The sequence below is a fragment of the Melospiza georgiana genome, chromosome 23 (assembly GCF_028018845.1).
Source record: "Melospiza georgiana isolate bMelGeo1 chromosome 23, bMelGeo1.pri, whole genome shotgun sequence".
NCBI classification, from domain to species: Eukaryota; Metazoa; Chordata; class Aves; order Passeriformes; family Passerellidae; genus Melospiza; species Melospiza georgiana.
In genome coordinates this window covers 6,320,767-6,339,391 of record NC_080452.1, presented here as the reverse complement: position 1 = coordinate 6,339,391, position 18,625 = coordinate 6,320,767, and the positions used below count along the sequence as shown (strand labels likewise).

Genomic DNA, 18,625 nt, shown 5'->3' with positions numbered 1-18,625 from the left:
GAAATCCTTCCCTGCAATGAGGCAGAGGCCCTGGCACAGGGTGCCCAGAGAAGCTGTGGCTGCCCCAACCTTGGAAGTGTCCAAGGCCAGGTTGGATGGGGTTTGGAGCAACCTGGGCTAATGGAAGGTGTTCCAGGGAGTGGAACAAAATGAGTTTTAAGGTCCCTCCCAACCCAAACCATTCTGGGATTCTGACTGCAAACACTTTATATCAAACACTGACAGCAAACCCTCCGTCAGCAGGGAGGGCTGGGACAGCGCCGAGACTTCCTGCTGAATATTTTTGAATATTCATGTTCTGAGCAGCCTCTGCCCACGAGGAGATAATGGCTGTCTGACAGCTGGCAGGGGTGATGTTCCCAAGTGACAGCCTGAGTGACACAGTGCCCCACCCTGACACCCCTGCTGCACCCTGATAGCACAGTCCCCAAGGAGCCTGGGGCTGCCCAGGGCCTGTCACACACCTCGGGCTGCTCTGGGGGTGGCACCAGCCAGTGGCACATGACAACTTCTGTGTCACCCAGCAAAGTGGCCAAGAACAACAGCGTCAAGGCAGCAGGAGGATTCTCCTCACGGCCAGGGAGGTTGTGGAGTGGCACTGCTGGCCATGGTGACAGGATCCAGATGGGAGGGACATGTGCTTCCCTTTTCCAGCTGTGGTCACTCCCACAGAAAATCTGACTAAAATGACTTAGAGGAGCGAGCAGAAACACCACCCGAATCAATGTGAAGATTTGTTCAACTCCAAGTTATGTCAGCCACTAAATTATTAAATAATAGCCACATGAATCACTTGGGAATGAACATAGTGTTCCTCTTGCATGTCTATTTTATATTTGTCTGGATCCCGTGTTTATTTTAGTCCCCAGCCGTGTTTGTTTGAAAGGCATTAACAGAGGAACTCGTGGCCGTGCCCCAGTGAAACTGCAGAAACAAAAGAGCAACCCCAGGCAGTGATGGGCTTGGAGGAAACCAGAACACTTCTCATGTCAGAGCCTGGGACAAGGCTTCAGCTCTGGCAAGCTCCTGACTAATTGCAAACATGACCAAGCAAAAATTTGCTTTATTCTGCCAGTTTCTGTCAGGCTGAGGGGTGAAGCTGAGGCATTCCAGCAGCAGGGCAGTGGGAGCTGCCTCTTTAGGGCAGGTACAGCACAGTGCCATGGCCCTGTGCAGGAGCTAAGGTCAAACCAGAGACTGGAATTGCACTCCTGCCCTTCAGCCTTTTGTTTGCAAAAGGGGCTGATGCTCCAGTTTTTTTCTCTTGTTTTTAACTTGTTTTCACTCTGCACTACAACAGCAACAGAGTAGCTTGATCGGTGGGGGAACTGCAGCTCAGGTTTTGGGACTGTATTTCTAGGACAGGGATACAGAGACAGGGATTAAATCCAGCACAAATATGTTTGTCCAACATTCAGCCACTGTGAGGATCTGTCTATCCAGAGACATGGAGGCAGCCCATGGGGATGACATCATGGCAAATGAAAGTAAAACTGGAAACTGAAAAATGGTGATAAGAGCAGTAAAAAGCTGCAGAAGTGTTCAGGGACTGCTGGGGGGGGGGGGATGGTGGGACTCAATGTTAGAGAGCTTTTCTATGATTTTATTAATAAACACAAAACCCTGAAAACATCTATAGGTCAAAAAATCCTTCCAGCACTGGGTTCTGCTGCCAGACCCCACCAAAGCAGGAGAGGGTCAGAACTACAAGGTTTAACTTGTGCCAGGCTGCTGCAGAAGATCCATGGGCACTGGGTGGTGTCTCTGGTTTCAAAAAGAAGGAAAGGCAAAGGCAGAGGATGAAATCCATCAGTAACACATTGCAGTTCCAGCTGTGGCTGGAGGACAGAAGAGCAAAGCTCCAGAACCAGACTGGCTTTGGAGGATGAGGGGGATAACACAGCACACCTGTTTGTCCAAGAGGAAAAAAGCTCTTTTTTCATAGAGCAATGTTTGTTCTGGACTTCTGCAGCTCTGTTCTGCTCTCACAGGGGAAGCAAACCAATTTAATAGAGGAGAAACTGCCAGGCTGCACCTCTGGACAGGGATTTGGCAATTCTTCCCAAGGCTCAGCTTTGAAATCAACAGTAGGAATGCTCCATACTGGCTCCCTTCAGCTTTTTGAACAGGGTCAGGATAAGGTATCCTAAAACCTGATGAATTTTAGTGGAACAGACAAAAACTAATCTATTTTTCAAGGGATTTTTTTTCCTTGTTTTTCTAACATTATCTGTCAGCCCTCCTTTTCTCCAGTTTTTGTCCTAACTAGCATTATGTATATGAACATATGTCAGCCTGCACATGGAGCAGCCTAACCAGCAGCACTGTCAGTGCTTGGGATGATCCCAACTCCTCACACCCAGGCATAGCCCTGTCTGAAGGCCAGTGGAACAAATCCCAACAAAAGAAAGAAAGTGGAGAGGTTAAGGATGTCCTAAAGTGCAAGGCACATTCTTAACATGGTCTTTGGTCATAAACAAAGAGCAGCATGTACATAAAAAGAAAAAAAACAAGATCCTCTTCTTTGCAAACCCATTTGCACACAATGCTCTCCCCAGGGAGAGTGTATAAAATAATTGGGATGTGCTCAGGCACTGCTGAGGATCTCTGAGCATTAACCCCAGGATGCTTCTGCCTGAAGCAGGGGCAGTTCAACCTCTCCCCAAATTAGAAATACTGTGTAAATCATGACTGTCAGCACCGTGAAACCAGGCCCTGAAACAATTTGGAGGTGTCAGGCAGCAGCAATTGCTCCATCACTCCAGGGGTCTCCAGAGCAGGGCTGTGGCTGAGGTTCTGCCAAGGAGCCTTGGATAGTGTCCCTCTGTCCTACCCTGGCAGGGACAGACTGCTTGGTGATTCTTCCTGGTGTCAGAATCTTCGGGGAAAGGCAAGGGATGTCCCCAGCCTCAGAACACCAACACTTCCTTGTACATTTAATTTGAGAGCAAACTTTTTAAACATAACACTCCCAGGCTGGTCACTCCCTCAGACAGGAAGGAGATGCCTGAAATCCACAAATGTGCTGGTACATCAAAAATAGCTCATTACCTACACCCTGTGGGAAGGGCTGTCCACTCAGTGTTTATTTATATTTATAAATTTCCCATCTTTCTCGAGAAGCTGTTTGTTGTGTTCCCCTTCAAACCTCCACCCAATTACATAAAACCAGCACACTTCTGATCTAAGGAGCAACTTCTTCATTCAGCTGGGGAGTAAAATAGTCAGAAAGCTGAAACTGAAACACTTCCTCAAGAGTGTTGCGTATGAAAACCACAACCTGCTTCCCACTGTCTCTGGCACTTCAGATTTCTCCCCCTGCAGCAGCTGAACTGAAGGCTCCTTGTTCCCCCAGGTAACCACAGGAAGAATGTCTGTGCCGGCAGAGGCACCACAAGCTGTGACCCTTCTGCACATCTGACGCTGCCAGAGGCACGGAGGGAAAGGGAACGGAACAGAGCAGGGCCGCGGGCAGCCCCCGGGCCCGGAGCTGGGCTGGGGCATCCCGAGAGCGAACAGCCCCGGGCCGGAGCCACGCTGACCTCTGCCGGGCACCGGCGGCACTGCACTGGCACGGCCCGAGCCAGCTCCACCCGCTCTTCTCACCCTCCGCAAAAGCCGGCTCGGGCCTGGGCATTCCCAGCTCACCGCTGAATCCCGCTCCAGGGGTCTAAGTGCCTCTTGCAGCACCTGCGGCCACCCTGCGTTTCTGGGACAAGTGGGACACACAGCAACTTGCAGTCTTTAATTCATCAACAGAACCTCAGAGGGGTTGGAAAAGACCTTCAAGACCCAGCCCAACAAAGACTAAGTCACAAAAAAAATAAATCAATCCAGACACAGCTCAGCAGCACCAGCACATCCTTCCCTTATGCTTCACTGTCTCCCTGTCGCTGCCTGGAAACAACCAAGCAAAGGAAACTCTACCTCTGTCACAGACATCTTTTATGAAAAATCCTTTCCTTAGGATTTTTCCTCCTGAGAAGCTGAGAGGCCTCAGAAACAAAATGTAAACAATGGTTATCTGCTGCTGTGGAATGCAACAGGTGCATCTGGGATTGGTCTCATGTGGGTGTTTCTAATTAATGGACAATCACAGTCAGCTGGGTCAGACTCTGTCCCAGCCACAAGCCTGTTATCATTCCTTCTTTTTCTATTCTTAGCTAGCCTTGTGATGAAATATTTTCTTTTATTATTTTAGTACAGTTTGAATGAAATATATATCAGAAAATAATAAATCAAGCCTGCTGAAACATGGGAGTCAGATCCTCATCTCTTCCCTCATCCTAAAACCCCTGTGAACACAGTCACACACCACCAGTGTTTGTCATGAGGGATTTATCTAAACCACACAACTGAAGCAATGGAGCAATCTGGGATTCAGGTGCAAGGGAGCCCTTGGGCACTGTGGCAGCTCCAGCTGCTCTCCAGCCATGCCACATTTCTACAGGAAGGGAATCTTCAGGGTAAGTTTTGGTTTCCAGACTGAGATGGGATGAATATCTGAACTGCTGTTCCCAGCCCACAGCTGGCATACAAAGCTCAAGGTGAACTTTTGCATCTCCAGCTTGGTTTTCCAAGGAATCACTACAGGGCTCCCTGTCAGGCAAGGATTCAGGTGGCACTGGCTACTGAGCACCCCAGCTGGAGCTGTAAAACAGGATTAGATGCCATGGTGGAGTGAGACTGCACCTCACCACGGACAGGTGAGCAGGTACAGCTGTGCTGGACACTTCACAGCTGTGTTACAGCCAGGTGGGGGGACTGTCACAGTCAGGGAAGAGTTAAATACTGAACAACGAGTTGTAACCAAAACTTTAATCCCAAGGATCTCACAAAAGACATTTTACAAGTGACATGAAAATTCTTGTACAGTAAAGAAATGTTTAATAACTAATGTTTACAATGTACCATTAGACATAACACATTCACTCCAGGTGTCAGTTCTGCTGTGGATTTGGTCTATTCAGAGCTTCTGGAATACATGGTTAATCAAAAATCAACTAATTAAGGGACTCTACTCACACCAAGTACAAAATTAACTGACACTATAGCTACAAAGTTTTATTTCATGGAATTTAAAGCAGCTCAGTCAGAACTGGAGCTGGATGAAGCTGCAGCCCCCAACCCTTACCCCTCCCCCTGCCTCAATACTCTCTTTGCCAGACATGGGCTATGGAGCACCCGTGTCCTGCTCTGCTCCTGGCCTGATCCCACAAGGAACACTCCATCCCTGCACCCCTCCTTGAGCTGAGCCCCTGCCACCCCCAGCCCAGCTCTCCCAGCTACACAACACAGACCATCTGCCATTTCACACACACACACACACACACACCCATGTCTAATGGTACATTGGAAAACCATTAATATTACAAATCATAGGATCTGCTCAGAACCATATACAGATTCACATCTTTACATTTGCCACCTGTTACAAGATACAAGGAACAAAGCAAGTTCAACAGCTAAAACATTTTAAAAATGCACCAAGCTTTATGAAGTCTCAAAACAAAATGTTCTGTACATACTCCTGGCCTCGGATCTCATGACTTCCTGTACACAGCTCCTTCCCACAGTTCTATTTCCTCTCATTTGACCTGGAGCGACTGAAGAACAACAGACAGGTGAGGTTAGCATCAGGTGTCAGGAAGAGATTTTTCCTTTAAGCCCCCCAGCCACAATCACCAGGTGATATTTAAGCATTTTAAAAATATCTTTAATAAAACTGAGTATTGTGTTAAAGTGAAGAATCTCCTGACATTACAGGTGATTCTCCACCAAGGCACAAAGTTATTGTCACATTTACTCAGAACCACAAACATTGAAGGCTCTCCTTACCTGCGAGACCTGGAGAAGGAGCGAGAGGGCTTGTGGTTCCTCTCCCGTGAGAGTGATCTCTCTCTTCTTCTGTCTCTGGAGAGGGACCTGGCACAGATCACAACACCATCAGAGCAGAGCTTCATCAGGCAAGGAGGCTCCCTGAGGAGCTTCCCCTCAGGAGGGAAAGTTTTTAACTGTTCAACTAGGGAAAACCTGTTACCCATGCTGCTATTAACCTTTTCCAGAGGGAAGAATAATCAGCCTGAGCCAACAGCTTATAATGGGCTGTAAACAGGCACTTTACTTTGTAAAATTTCTTTTGTATGTGGAGTTGTTTTTTTTTTCCCCACTCACATCACATTCTGATTTATGCCTGGACTCAATCTTAATTGTCTTTTCCCACCTTCTCACCTCTTAATTGTCTTTTCCTTTCCTATGCTCACAGTATCTGTGAGAGAATAGCACATTAACACTTAAACTTTGGGGAAAACTGACAGAAGATGCCAGGCAGCTGCAGAAAGGAAATTACTTCTGTTCTCAGTATCCTTCCACTGCTATCCCTGGAATCTCAAACAGCTCAGTAATTCGAGGCAAGCAATATGACAGAAGCAAATCTGTTTCTCTTTTACCAAACTACTGACTGTGCACAGCCCACACGTGGAGCTGTTTTGGGCTGTTCTTTTCCAACCCCCCAGGCTGGAGGAGTCCGTGGGGTAGGGGAGGGATCCGTACCTGCTGCGGCTCCGGGAGAAGCTTCTCCTTCGCGGTGATCTAGAACCAGAAAAGCAAATGTGAGGCACTTGATCCATTCTTTGAGCTTTAATGGGCTGAGGCATTTCCCAACTTGTCAAACTCACTGTTGGGCCCAGGGAACGTGCCAAGAATAACTGGCATCCATCATCCAGTAAAAGGCATGGAAAGATTAGGCAGTAAAACCAAGCTCAGTGTGAACAGCACGTTTCCAACCACGAATTCACTTAACTAAGAACGCGTCAGAGCAGAGTTGTCCAATGCAACACTTTCCATTTCAACTAAATACACTGCCCAGAACACCACACCAAAGTCCCACAGGTGGTTCCAAAAAAAAAAAAAAAATAGCACAGAGCAAATGTTTTGGAACCCATGCAAGCCAAAAAGGTCCATAACAAGACATAAAGAGATATCAAGTGGAAAAAAAAAAGTGAAAATGCGCTCAGTGTCAATATTGATAATGCCATTAAGTGCTACATTAGAACTGCATATTTGTGATTGTCATTTTTTAATGCCATAGAGTGTGTTTAGACTATTTTCTTATAAAAAAATAAAAAATTAAAAAATATAACCTTAGCTCGGCCCAGTTCATCCCAAAAAGTAATTGTTTTAAGTTTTGAAAACTGTTAGTAAAACCATTTAAAGGTGATAGGATTTTTCTGGCAAGGAAAAGCTACATTTGTTAGAGCCTTATTAAAAATTTCGTTTGGCATCTCACATGCAAATATCCTGGTTTTTACATTAATCACAATGTAAGAGCTTCCATATCACCCTTAAAAGTTTTCTCAAGCAACATATGTACGTTACCACTCAATTATTATGCACAGCCAGCCTTTGATTGAGAAAAGTAATTACTTATAAGCCGCTTACTCCTTATTTTAACCAGCAGTAAACTGTATAAGCAGGAAAAACTTACAAGTCTTTGGTTTCAACAAGCTAGAAATGGTGAGGTGAGGCTGCCGGACTGACTGCCAAGAAGAATTTGCTGAAAAGGTTTTGCCAGATGTTGCGTTGTATTTAGTTGGTTGGCGAAGGGGGTGTTGTGGATTTTTCCTGCTTTTTTGTTAGCCGAAGGCTGCTGCTGTAGTTGTTGTGAAGACATTTGGTAAATAAACAGCTGAGCTGATTGGCCGGGAATGTGTGGGCGGTCGAGGTGGCTGCTGCCGATTTGGTTAAGGTTGGAGAGAAGGCTGAGAGAAAACAGCATGCTCGGGAACCAAAGGGCGGTGCAACCTGACGACTGGCCATGCCTGGGTCATGTGAAACGACACCAGCCAAGCTGCATGGGGCGCGCTGGTCACATGACGCTGAAAGGGCTAGTTGGCTGGCTAATGCAGACTCAGAGGGTGGTGAGAAGAGACATGATGGTGACTCTGTAACGGGTTCATTTTTATTAATAGATGGACCAAAAAAGCATAAAAAAAATGAAAAACAAGCCATCAGTACAACCATCTATTAGCTAACAAATACTCCTAATGTGTTATTTTTTTGTCTTTTTTTTTCAACAGCAAAAGGGTAATCTTGAAACCCTGGCTTGGGAGGACTTCACTCACCTGCCACAGGTAAATTCAGTCCTGTAAAAACCACGGTGCACACTTAAACTGCCAGACAAACTAGTCTGGGTCCAAGAACGTGCCAGTTCCCAAAAATCCTGCTATATGCTAGAGCTGGGTTTGCAAACCTCAAGTGACAGGATCGTCACAGGATGCTTTATTTCCAAGCTTACACTAAAGTGTCAAGATTCCAGATGTTTAGAGCAACTGTTACTCAATCTATTATTAAACAGCTGCCTCCTTGGGAAGTATTTAAGTTCTGCAAACAAAGTGGAAAAACCCATTGGTATGGAAATGCTATACTGCTGTATGTCATGTTTCGCCAATATGGAGTAAAGGAAAGGAACAGCCTAAGTTGAAGTATGGGGAAGAAAGGCAAAGTGTGACTAGAAGATGAGCAGGTTTTAAGAGGAAGGAGGATAAGCCCAGGACAGAGGGCACTGACTACCAACTGCACAGTCACCTATGGACAAAAGCCAACAACATTCAACACAACTCAAGTTCACCTCGATTTTGTTGGGGGGTCAGTTTGTTTTTTTTTTTTTTTAGCATCTGTCACTTCCGAATCATGATCAGATAGATGAATGCCATCCATCAACATGCCTTTAACAAGCCTGCTCCTAGGATGCTAGGTGGTAACTGTGCCAAGGGCTCTAGGAGTGTGCTGTGCCCAGGTACCTGCGCCGAGGAGGGGGACTCCTCCTGCGATAGTCATCCCGAGGGCGCCGGCCCCACGACGGAGGGGGGCCACGGTTCCGACTGCGCTTCTCCCCGTTGGAGAGCTCCACGCGGACACGACAGCCACACAGCGTTCTGGGGAGAGAGGGCAACTGGTCAGCACTGCCAGGAATAAAGCACACACAATCCACAAGGTGGAGAAACAATGCAAAATGTTCTGTCATCAAAGCACAGTGCTCAGAGTCAGCTCCAGCACTTCCCTTCCCTGCAAGTGTCCAAGGCCAGGCTTGGAGCAGCCCAGGCTCTCCAGTGTCCCTGCCCACAGCAGAGGGTGGAACTGGATGGGCTTCCAGCCCAAACCACTCTGGGATTCTTTGGCAGACAAAAGGATTGGCTGCTTCTCAAAACTGCTGTGCCAGTAAAGCAGGCAGGGAAAGAGCAAAGGAGAGTCTCCACAATCAGTTTTACCTCTTTGTAGTAACACCATCTGCAATTTAACACGCACAAAGAGATGCAAATAATTCCTAACTTGGGAGATCAACTGTGAAATGCAAAATTAAATATTACAATGCTACTCATGAATGAGAGCAGGGATAGATGGGATAGTGGGAAGGAATTCTTCCCTATGAGGGTGGGGAGGCCCTGGCACAGGGTGTCCCTGGATCCCTGGAAGTGCCCAAGGCCAGGCTGGACAGGGCTTGGAGCAGCCTGTGATGGTGGAAGGCATTCCTGCCCACGGGGAGGGTGGGACTGGATGAGCTTGGAGGTTCCTTCCAGCCCAAACCATTCTGGGATTCTACTGCTGCACCATAAGAACATCCTTACAGTACCATACAAAACAGTACATAAGAAATGCATCAAGACTTCAGTCTTGCAGTTTAAGTTCCACAATTTAAAACTGCATCACTCCTACAATGTCCCATATTTTGACCAGCCAAGCCAAGCACACTTTACCTTCCATCTAGCTCTCTGACTGCATCAGCTGCATCTCGGGGATCTTCAAACTCCACAAAGGCAAACCCAGGAGGATTTCTCGCCACCCATACACTGCGCAGTGGTCCATAGTAGCCAAAAGCTCGCTCTAATTCTGTTTTGTTGCCATTGTTTCCAAGGTTACCCACATAGACCTTGCAGTCCAGCGGACAAGAGTCACGATGCATTGCTAGGGCAAGAAAAAAAGAAGTTCACATATATTTAACACTTCTCATGTGCTTGTTCACTTCCAAGGGAAGTCGCTCTATTGGCTACTTCCCCCTGAAACTTCAGCAGCAATGCATTGTGATGGAGACATTGTTTGGAAGGGGCGAGTGGGGTGAGAGAAAACTTAAAACCCAACAAAACAGCTCCTATGCCATACTGAGACTAAAATACAGTATTTCGAGGAATTTCGTTTACTTTTACAGTTTAGATTTGCAGGGGGAGGTCCCTGCGCCTCTTCCTGCTTAGCGCGGGGGGGTCTGCAGAGGGCACTGCGCGGGGGAGGCTCCATTGTTCCCGGATCGGGATTAGGATCAGGGCGATCCGCTCACGAACGGGAGTGGGCAGCGCCATCTCCCGCCGAGGCCTGCGGGCAATGCCCGAGGACTCGCTCCGGAGCTGCTCCTCGGCACGCCGTGAGGGACCAGCGCTGCTGCTGGCGGACGGACCGCGGCCACACCGCCCCCGCGGCACTTCCCACCCCGCCTGGCCTCACACCCCGCGGGGAACAGGCCGAGAACGGGCTCCTCCCGGCAACCCGCCACCTCCCCGCCCGGTTCCGCTCAGGGCCGCGGTAGCCGCCGCCCCAGGCCCGGCGTTACAAAATGGCGGCTGCTCTTTGTTTGGCGCCGCCGCCGCTTCCATCCGCCCTGCCGGGCACCAAGACCGCGGCTGCCGCCTCCCCCCCGCCCTCCGGGGTGAAGATCCTCACCGGTGCTTAGAGGGAGGGCGCGCGAAGGGAGCCCGCGCTAAACTCAGCCGACTCGACCCTCAGCGAGACCCCAGCTCCGCTTTTCCTCACTGGACAAAATGGCGGCTAGCAACGACCCCGCCCGCGTTTATATAAGGCCAGTCCTCTCCCACGTGATGCCAGGCGACAGCGAATCAGAGGGCGCCGTTGAGCTGATTGACAGGTGGCGTCACGGCGCGCGCGCGCGCGGGCGGGCTCTTGGCGGCAATGGCGGGAGCGCTGAGGGGGCCCCGCCCGGCCCTGGAATCAGGAGCGGTAACAGCGCTATAACTGCCGGTTTTCCGGCTAACATAAAAATAAAGTTTTATTTCCTTGTGTCTCTGGACGGATGAAGTCCCTCCAGGTAGAGTTTACACCTCTGAGCGCTTCAATTCTCTCAGACCCATTTCTTTCCCTGAGCTTTAAATAAATGTGTTGAGCAAATTGCTTTAAGTCGGAGTTTTTGGTAAATTTTACGTCTGGGCTTTGCTTACTGAGGCACAAAGGACGGAACTGATTTTTTTTTTTCTTTGTACTAGAGAAAACGAGAGGATTTGAACACAGGAATTTCAGTTACAGATATGCAGTGCTGTTGATATGCTTTGCCAAAGTCATTCATTCACAACATTTGTACATACAACATGGGTTTTAACCTCTAATTAAACAATAAACTTGTTCCAAAGGGGTTGTCTTTGATCACAAACTTCCTGATTTCTGTTATCAGGTAATAGAAATCCACCCAGGGTTGTTGCTGCAATAACCTCCCAAAAACCTCCCCTCACAGCCAGGCTGGGTTTAATCCAGATTTCAACTCTTTGCCATGGGCCAGAGAAGACAAATTTATCTGGTACAGGTATAATTAATAATACTTTTAATCATGTAATACACAAAAAGGCATTTTGAGTACAAATTAATGCTTGTTGACTCTGCTTTCCAAACAGGAACTGTGCAGAGGATGGGATGTCCTTGTCTACCAAAATTCCAGAAACCCAACTGGAATTAAAAACAACCAGCTGATATAATTAATTGGAATTTTCAAAAAATCTTTTGTGGAATCCTCCATTATTTTTAAGAGCTATTTCTCAGTAAAATCCTCAAAGGGTCAAAACTGGCCAAGGGACAGAAACACAACAATGATTTTGAGGTTATGAATGCTCCAAAGTATCTTTATTGTATATACAGTTACCTGCCTTTAATTAAGGAAATCTAATCCATTGTAATCTAAATTAGCTGATGGCTAATTTCCTGAGGCAACACAAACAAAGGAAATAATTTGAAGGTTGGAGCTGTTCTGCCATTTCACTTTGTGATTTCTTTGAGAAGGTGATTTCCAGCACTCACCTCCCTCCTCCAAGGGGGTTTGCAGCATTCCTAGACCCCCTCACATCACATAATGTGCATTTCAATTGATATTTAAAATAATTGATATTTTAAAAAGAAACAGAACAAATATTAGAGAGCAACTCAGACAACCTTGTAATCCTAACAGAACTTTTAATTTCATACCAAAGTTACAGATGATGTATGAAGATAATTCTGGGTGACAGACATGGAACAAAGGATTTATTCAGAAATCAACTCACCTGCTGCAAAGCAAACAGTGCACTCAGCACTCACCTAGGACATGTTACCTGCTCTATTCAAGCACTTCTTCCCTGGGGTTAAGCCTGTCACCACATTTTATAAATCACAGCCCACAAAAATCACATCATCCAAACACAATCCGTTTTCAGTTTGTTTTTGGTGTTATTCAGAAACTGAACCTGAACATGGCCCATCACAGGGCACACGGCAGAGCTCAGAGTGCTCAGCAAAATTCCCAGAGCTGGGGCTGGATGTGCCCGCAATCCTTGTGTCATTCCAAAGCCACATCATTCTTGTGTCATTGCAAAGCCAGTGCTTTGATTGTGACCCAAAACTGGTCCCCAAACTAGCCCTGTGCATGTCACATGTGTGGGAGCTTTGTGCTACATCACTTCCCTCCTTCTTCCATGTTTGTGAGTGCTTGGAAAATCCTGCTGTGCTTGGAAAATCCTGCTGTGTTTGGAAAATCCTGCTGTATTTGGGAAATCCTTCTCTATTTGGAAAATCCTTCTGTGTTTGGAAAATCTTGCTGCATTGCACTCACTGCTTTTACCACCTGTGTCCAATATCATTGGTTAAATGTTTTATAAACGCCCAGAGCAGGATCCAAGACCACACTGGTCTGCAGTGAGGTGTTCTAGTCAAGCTGTTGTTGTGGTTTCTGAGATTTCAGTCTCAGGGGAAAATGAACACGTTCTAGATGTTATGATTTCGAAGAAACCTCAGCTGTGTGAGACAAATTTAAAGGATCACTGAACCACAGAATATTCTGAGCTGGAAGGCACCCACAAGAACCATCAAAAATCTACTCCTGGCCCTTCACAGGACACCCCAAAATCCCACCATGTGACTGAGAGCATTGTCCAAATGCTCCTGGAGCTCTGGATTCCTCAGAAGGCAGATAATATTTACTGGAGAACACTTCTATCTGCAGGAGGATCTCTGAGAGCTGCTCCTCAAGCAAAACCAGACACCAGCAAAACCAGTTATTTACTGGCACAGTTCTGCCCACAGAAAGGCCTTTTGTGGGAAATGGCAGTGCTCAAACACAACAGGAACTGGTGGAGGGGATGCATCTTCAGTCAGAAACTGCACAAGGGCACATCTGAGCCTGCTGTCATGAGGTTCCTGTGGATTCACCCCATTTTCACATCCTGCCCATCAGCCAGCCCTGGTGAAAGCTTTTTTCTGAAGAAACAGAGACTTACACAAGCCTGATCTTTAGATATATTTCAGTGCATGAGCTAATTCCCACACACTCTTCTGTTTAAAGGGTACAAGTCCCTTATTTCCTCACTTTTAAAACATATATTTTTACACAGTGAAAGTTTTTATCTCTACCTCAGACTTCATGTAAAGAGAGAGTGAAACAACAGACTGTAATTTAGATATCATAGACCTAAAGTAAGGCACAGCACCAAGCACAGCATGTCCCCAAGACTCAGCACTTGGGGATTAATTAGTGTGACATTTCTTTATGTGGATGACATTTAATTGCTCATCCTTCATCCTCATCTTTCCAGGTGTGAGGCTTCTGCCACTGTTGGGGTCTCATGTCTAAGCTATTGGCACCACAGTGACATTCTCTTGCAGGGGCAGATCCCAGAGAGTTCCTTTTCATGGAGACAGGGCTCATGGCACCAGGACACATCCCTCCTTTTTGTTTTGTTTTGTTTTTACTCAGGTGAGGTCTTCAGGAGAGTTCTGCAATGCTGTAGAACCTGGGATAAGCTCAGAGAGCCCAGTGGGTGTTGCAGAAGCTGCAAAAGGGACCTGAAGCTTTGTCTCAGCTTCACCTGAATTTGTTTTGCACACATAAAATATTCCATCTGGAGACAATTTTGGGCAGAAAAGAGAACCAGCCCCAGGCTTGGCTTCAGGGTAGTTTTGGAGGACAAAACATTCACCCTTGTTACTGTGTTCACACAGAGCTGTGAGTCCCAGGAGCTTCTGTAGATCTGGCTTGGAAACAGAAAATGGAAAATGAAAACAGTGAGCCTGAGTCACTGCTGCTCAACTCTAATTTTAATTCCCTGGAAGATGGGAGTTTTCTCTGGAATGACGCAGTGCACAGTGCACAGGGGCCACAATTTCAAACAGTTGCCCCTTCCCAAATGAGATTGCTGGCACCTCTCCAGATGGCACAGGACTGTCCCCAGCAACAAGAGGGTGACACAGAAGAGCTAAAAGCACCCAGAAAGGAGGGGAAGCCTGGAGCTGAACCTCTTGAAATGGTGATGGAAGCCATGGGTCTGCTGGCTCCTTCCTGGGGACAGAGAGCTGGTGATGCCCCTGGAGCACCGAGTGCAGGTGTGATGGTGCCAAAATCTTCGTGGTTTGCTGGGAGGTGTCATTTCCTCCTGTCTCTGAGTGGGGGAGGCCAGGGAGGGCAAACAGCCCTTTGGCAGCTGCTGCTCCTCCAGCAGCTCTGTTTGCCCTGAGTGTGGTCAGAGCGTTTCCTCTGGCAGGGCGGTGCCCGGCTTTCCACTCACAGGATTTCGGGTCTGTTGGGCTAAGAGCAGTAAGGGAAAAACAACAAAAAAAAAAAAAAAAACACAACCCAAAAATAATGGTAATCAAAAAAGAGTTGATGTTTTCGTCAGGGAAGCAGGAAGACTTCTGAAGCCCACACTCTCTGTTACTGGTGAGTAACAGAGAACAGCAGATGGAAAAAATTCCTCAGATCTCCCAGCCCTCTCCCTACAGATAGAGGATCCCTTTGATGCAGCACAGTCTTTGTTTAATTAAGTTTTCACATCCCAGGCCAGAGGATCCCCCTTAGCCTAACGAGGCTATTTGCACATTTGCTTTGCTTTCTGTTCCCTCCCCCAGCTCCTTCTTCCCCCTCAGCTGGGCCTCCAGGCTTTCTCTTCCCTTTTTCTTTCATGCCCTGCAGCAGGCCATATTCCCTTCCTCCCCCACCTGGCTCCCCGGGGAAAGGGCTGGAAAGCAAAACAAAGGAATCACTCCCTGGGAAACTGTAATTGGCACAACCCTGCTGCTCCAAAACTCCTGCTCAAGGTGAGGGAACAGCAAAAGGCCCTCCCAGGCAGGGAGCAGGGAAAGCTGGAGGGAGGGAGAGAAGGCTTTGAAGCCAAGGCTGAAACCTTTGATGGCTCCAAAAATGCTGTGGAGGATGCCCTGAGGGAGGACCAAGCTCTGGTCAGCCCAAATCCCTTCAGCAGAAAGGGTTCCTGCTCCTCTCTGCACTGCTCAGGCCTCTCACAGAGGTCAATTTATCTAAAAATATCTAAAAATATCACCTGAGAGTGCTGGTGGTACAATTCCCCCCTGTGACATTAGCGCTGACCCCGTTACAGCTGGGAACATTTCCTACTGTGTGCAATGGACACATTTTATGTTTTCTTTAGAAATATTGTATCTCTCATGGATATAGGGTAACCCCGGCGCAGTCCCACCTCGTGAGATGTCACAAAGTGATGACCATGGTTAGACTGACTTCTCCTGAGTCCTTGGTGGAAGGAAATGGCTGGTGGAAGGGCAAAGCCATGGCAGTGTGAGTGGTGATCATGGTTATTCCAACTTCTCCAGAGTCCTTGGTGGAAGGGCAAAGCCATGGCAGTGTGAGATGTCACAAAGTGATGACCATGGTTGTTCTCACTCTCCAAGTGCCCCTGTCCTGAGCCCACGTCACCATCTCTGCTTGTGGTCACTCAATTGATGTTTTTCGGTGGAGAAGCCATAACTGCATCCAATGAAAACCAATTGTACGCTGGAGAATTGAAAAGTTCATGGATGAATTGTCCCAGATGTTTCTCACAGGACTTTGGCCAACGCTCATTAATCCTTGAAGATGTAACCAAGGGATCCACAGCAGATAATTTGGTGTAACAGTGTAAGTGCTAACGAATGTCAGCCTTAATTGGTGACACACTCTAATGAGTAACACTGTCTTTAATGATCAGGACTCAGGTAATGAAATCAGGAATGTTTATTGGCTGTCTCAGACAAGCTGCCTTGAGGAACACAATGAAAAGCAATTTGGTGTCCATGGAAGCTGGAGAACAGAGGCTGTGAAGCCCTGCAAGGGGTCTGTCTGTGCAGAAAAATGTGTGTGCATCCACCTGAGCCTGGCTTTGTCAGGAACACAGCCCTGTGCCTATGGGAAAGCAATCAGAAAACAGTGAGCAAATGATCTTTGCAATCCTCCCAGGGAATTGCTCAGAGGTGACAAACACATTCACTGACTTTCACTTTGAGAAGCAGGAACTGGTCCTCTTAAGTGGTTCCAGCCTAATGATCAAGCCACATCCTGAGTATCCAAATTCTATTGAAATTACCTGCCTAGAGGTCATACAGTGAATATAAAACCTTGTGTGGTGTCAGCTTGCAGGGTTTCAAAACATATCAGAATTTGGCTTTCTGCCTGTACTACCACTTGCACTTTTATTGTTTAGTGAGTTTCTCCCATTTTCCAAAATTTCAAATGATTTTTTTTACTGTGCAATCAACAGATTTAAATTAAATTTGTACTGAACATTAAAATTATTCTGGTTGCCCAGAGCAGCTGTGGCTGCCCCATCTCTGGAAGTGTCCAAGGCCAGGTTGGATGGGTTTGGAGCACCCTGGGATGGTGGAAGGTGTCCCTGCCATGGCAGGGAATGGGATGGGGAGCTTTAAGCTCCTTTCCAGCCTAACCATTCTGGAATTTTATTATTTACCAGCTCCTGAGATTTGCTGTGAGTAACTGAACTTGCTTGAACATGTCCAGAGGAGGGAAGCAAGGCTGGTGAAGGGCTTGGAACACAAGCCCTGTGAAGAATGGCTGAGGGAGCTGGGGTTGTTCAGCCTGGAGAAAAGGAGATTCAGGGGTGACCTTATCACTCTCTACAGCTCCTGAAAGGTGCCCGTGCTCAGGTGGGGTTGGTCTCTGCTCCCAGACAACCATGAACAGAACAAGAGGACACAGCCATAAGCTGCACCAGGGGGAGTTTAGGTTGGACATCAGAAAAAAATTCTTAACTGAAAAAGTGATTGGGCACTGGAATTGTCAGCCCAGGGAGGTGGTGGAGACACTGTCCTGATGAGATTACAAAAATCCTGGACGTGGATTTTTATAATCACATCCAGACTCAGTGCTGTGGTTTAGTTGATGAGGAGGTGTTAGGTCATAGGTTGGACTAGATGATCTTAAAGATCTTTTCCAACCTGGTTCATTCTGTGATTCTGTAACTGGGTTTTGCTGACTGTACATTGCAAGCATCACCAGTACTGTTAATTTAGATTCCTCTTACCCAACTCAGGGTCCATACCCGAGCCATAAGAACAGGAAAGGAGCAAAATCTGTTTCCACACCAGAGACACTTTTCCTGATCAGTTCTGGTACAGCTGTCCATCATCTTGGGGCACAGCCAAGCTGTGTTAAAATCAAAAGTTCTCACAAACCAGGAGAGACTGCAAAGGAAGAAGAAACTGCCTGCAAAGCTGTGATCTTGTCTTTAGTCAGAGCTGAATATTTTAAAATCCAAGATGTATTACTGCTGGAGCTGTCTCGTTTCCCTGGCACAAAGTGTCAGTCACAGAGTGCTGTGCAGCCCATTCCCATTGTTCTGAGCTCCCTGGGCTGCTATAAAAGGTGCTCAAGGGCCCTCAGTGTCACTGCACTGGAGCATCACCACGGGGCTGGCAGGAGATTCTGCAGGTCAGGACTTCCCTGGGATCCAAACACCTCCAGTAAGTGGATAATGTTCCTTTTGTAACTGAGAGATGATTTTAATTAATGTAGAGTTTAGTGTTGATCACAGTGGCAAAATGTCATTTCTCTATTGTGTCTGAGCAGTTCTGCATTAGCATAACTTCAAATATCCCTCAGCATTTAATACACACATCTCTATGGATATTTATGTGCATGTATCTGCATTTAATACACATGTTTTTCAGCAGAACTAATACCCACTTGTTATTTCACATCTAGTTTGATTTCAACATATTGCCCAAGAAAATTACTCACAAATTACTAGGGCAGGCTTATTAAGAACAAACTTGTTACAAGCAAATACAGAACTGATTTGCATTTATGTTCTATTAATGTTTAATTTGCTTTATTATCCAGTCACTGACAATATTCAAGTTAAGTCTTCTGAGGAGATGCTGAGTTTTTTATAATCTCAAATGTCTTCTGCTTAGAGAGAATTGTTCCTACAAAAATTGTTCAGGAACTTGTCTTTACTAATCTTACATAACAACTTAAATGCTAGAACTTTTGTTTTGTTGTCCCTCCAGGTTTTGATGTAACAATTAACACAGGAATAAAGGCTGGAGCCCATCCTAAAGCAGAGTTCAGTCATCAATA

At 46.7% G+C, this 18,625-nt stretch overlaps 1 protein-coding gene across 1 annotated transcript; it reads right to left on the bottom strand.

The window, feature by feature from the left end:
- Positions 1-4,803: 4,803 nt before the first annotated feature.
- On the bottom strand, positions 4,804-10,820 carry SRSF3 (serine and arginine rich splicing factor 3). Its single transcript, XM_058039861.1, has 6 exons — positions 10,711-10,820; positions 9,756-9,963; positions 8,802-8,936; positions 6,553-6,591; positions 5,839-5,925; positions 4,804-5,606 (listed from the first exon to the last, which is right to left on the bottom strand). Exons 2-6 carry the CDS (start codon positions 9,959-9,961, stop codon positions 5,579-5,581), a joined length of 495 nt encoding a protein of 164 aa, XP_057895844.1. The 5' UTR covers positions 9,962-9,963; positions 10,711-10,820; the 3' UTR covers positions 4,804-5,578.
- Between the last annotated feature and the right edge of the window lie 7,805 nt (positions 10,821-18,625).

Bases quoted from the DNA above. Each gene is read 5' to 3' on its own strand.
- SRSF3 (XM_058039861.1), bottom strand. From the start codon at position 9,961: ATGCATCGTGACTCTTGTCCGCTGGACTGCAAGGTCTATGTGGGTAAC. The intron at 8,937-9,755 runs GTAAAGTGTGCT...CTCTCTCCCCAG, and splicing joins GTCAGAGAGCTAGATGGAAG to AACGCTGTGTGGCTGTCGTG. The intron at 5,926-6,552 runs GTACGGATCCCT...GATCTGTGCCAG, and splicing joins TTCTCCCGGAGCCGCAGCAG to GTCCCTCTCCAGAGACAGAA.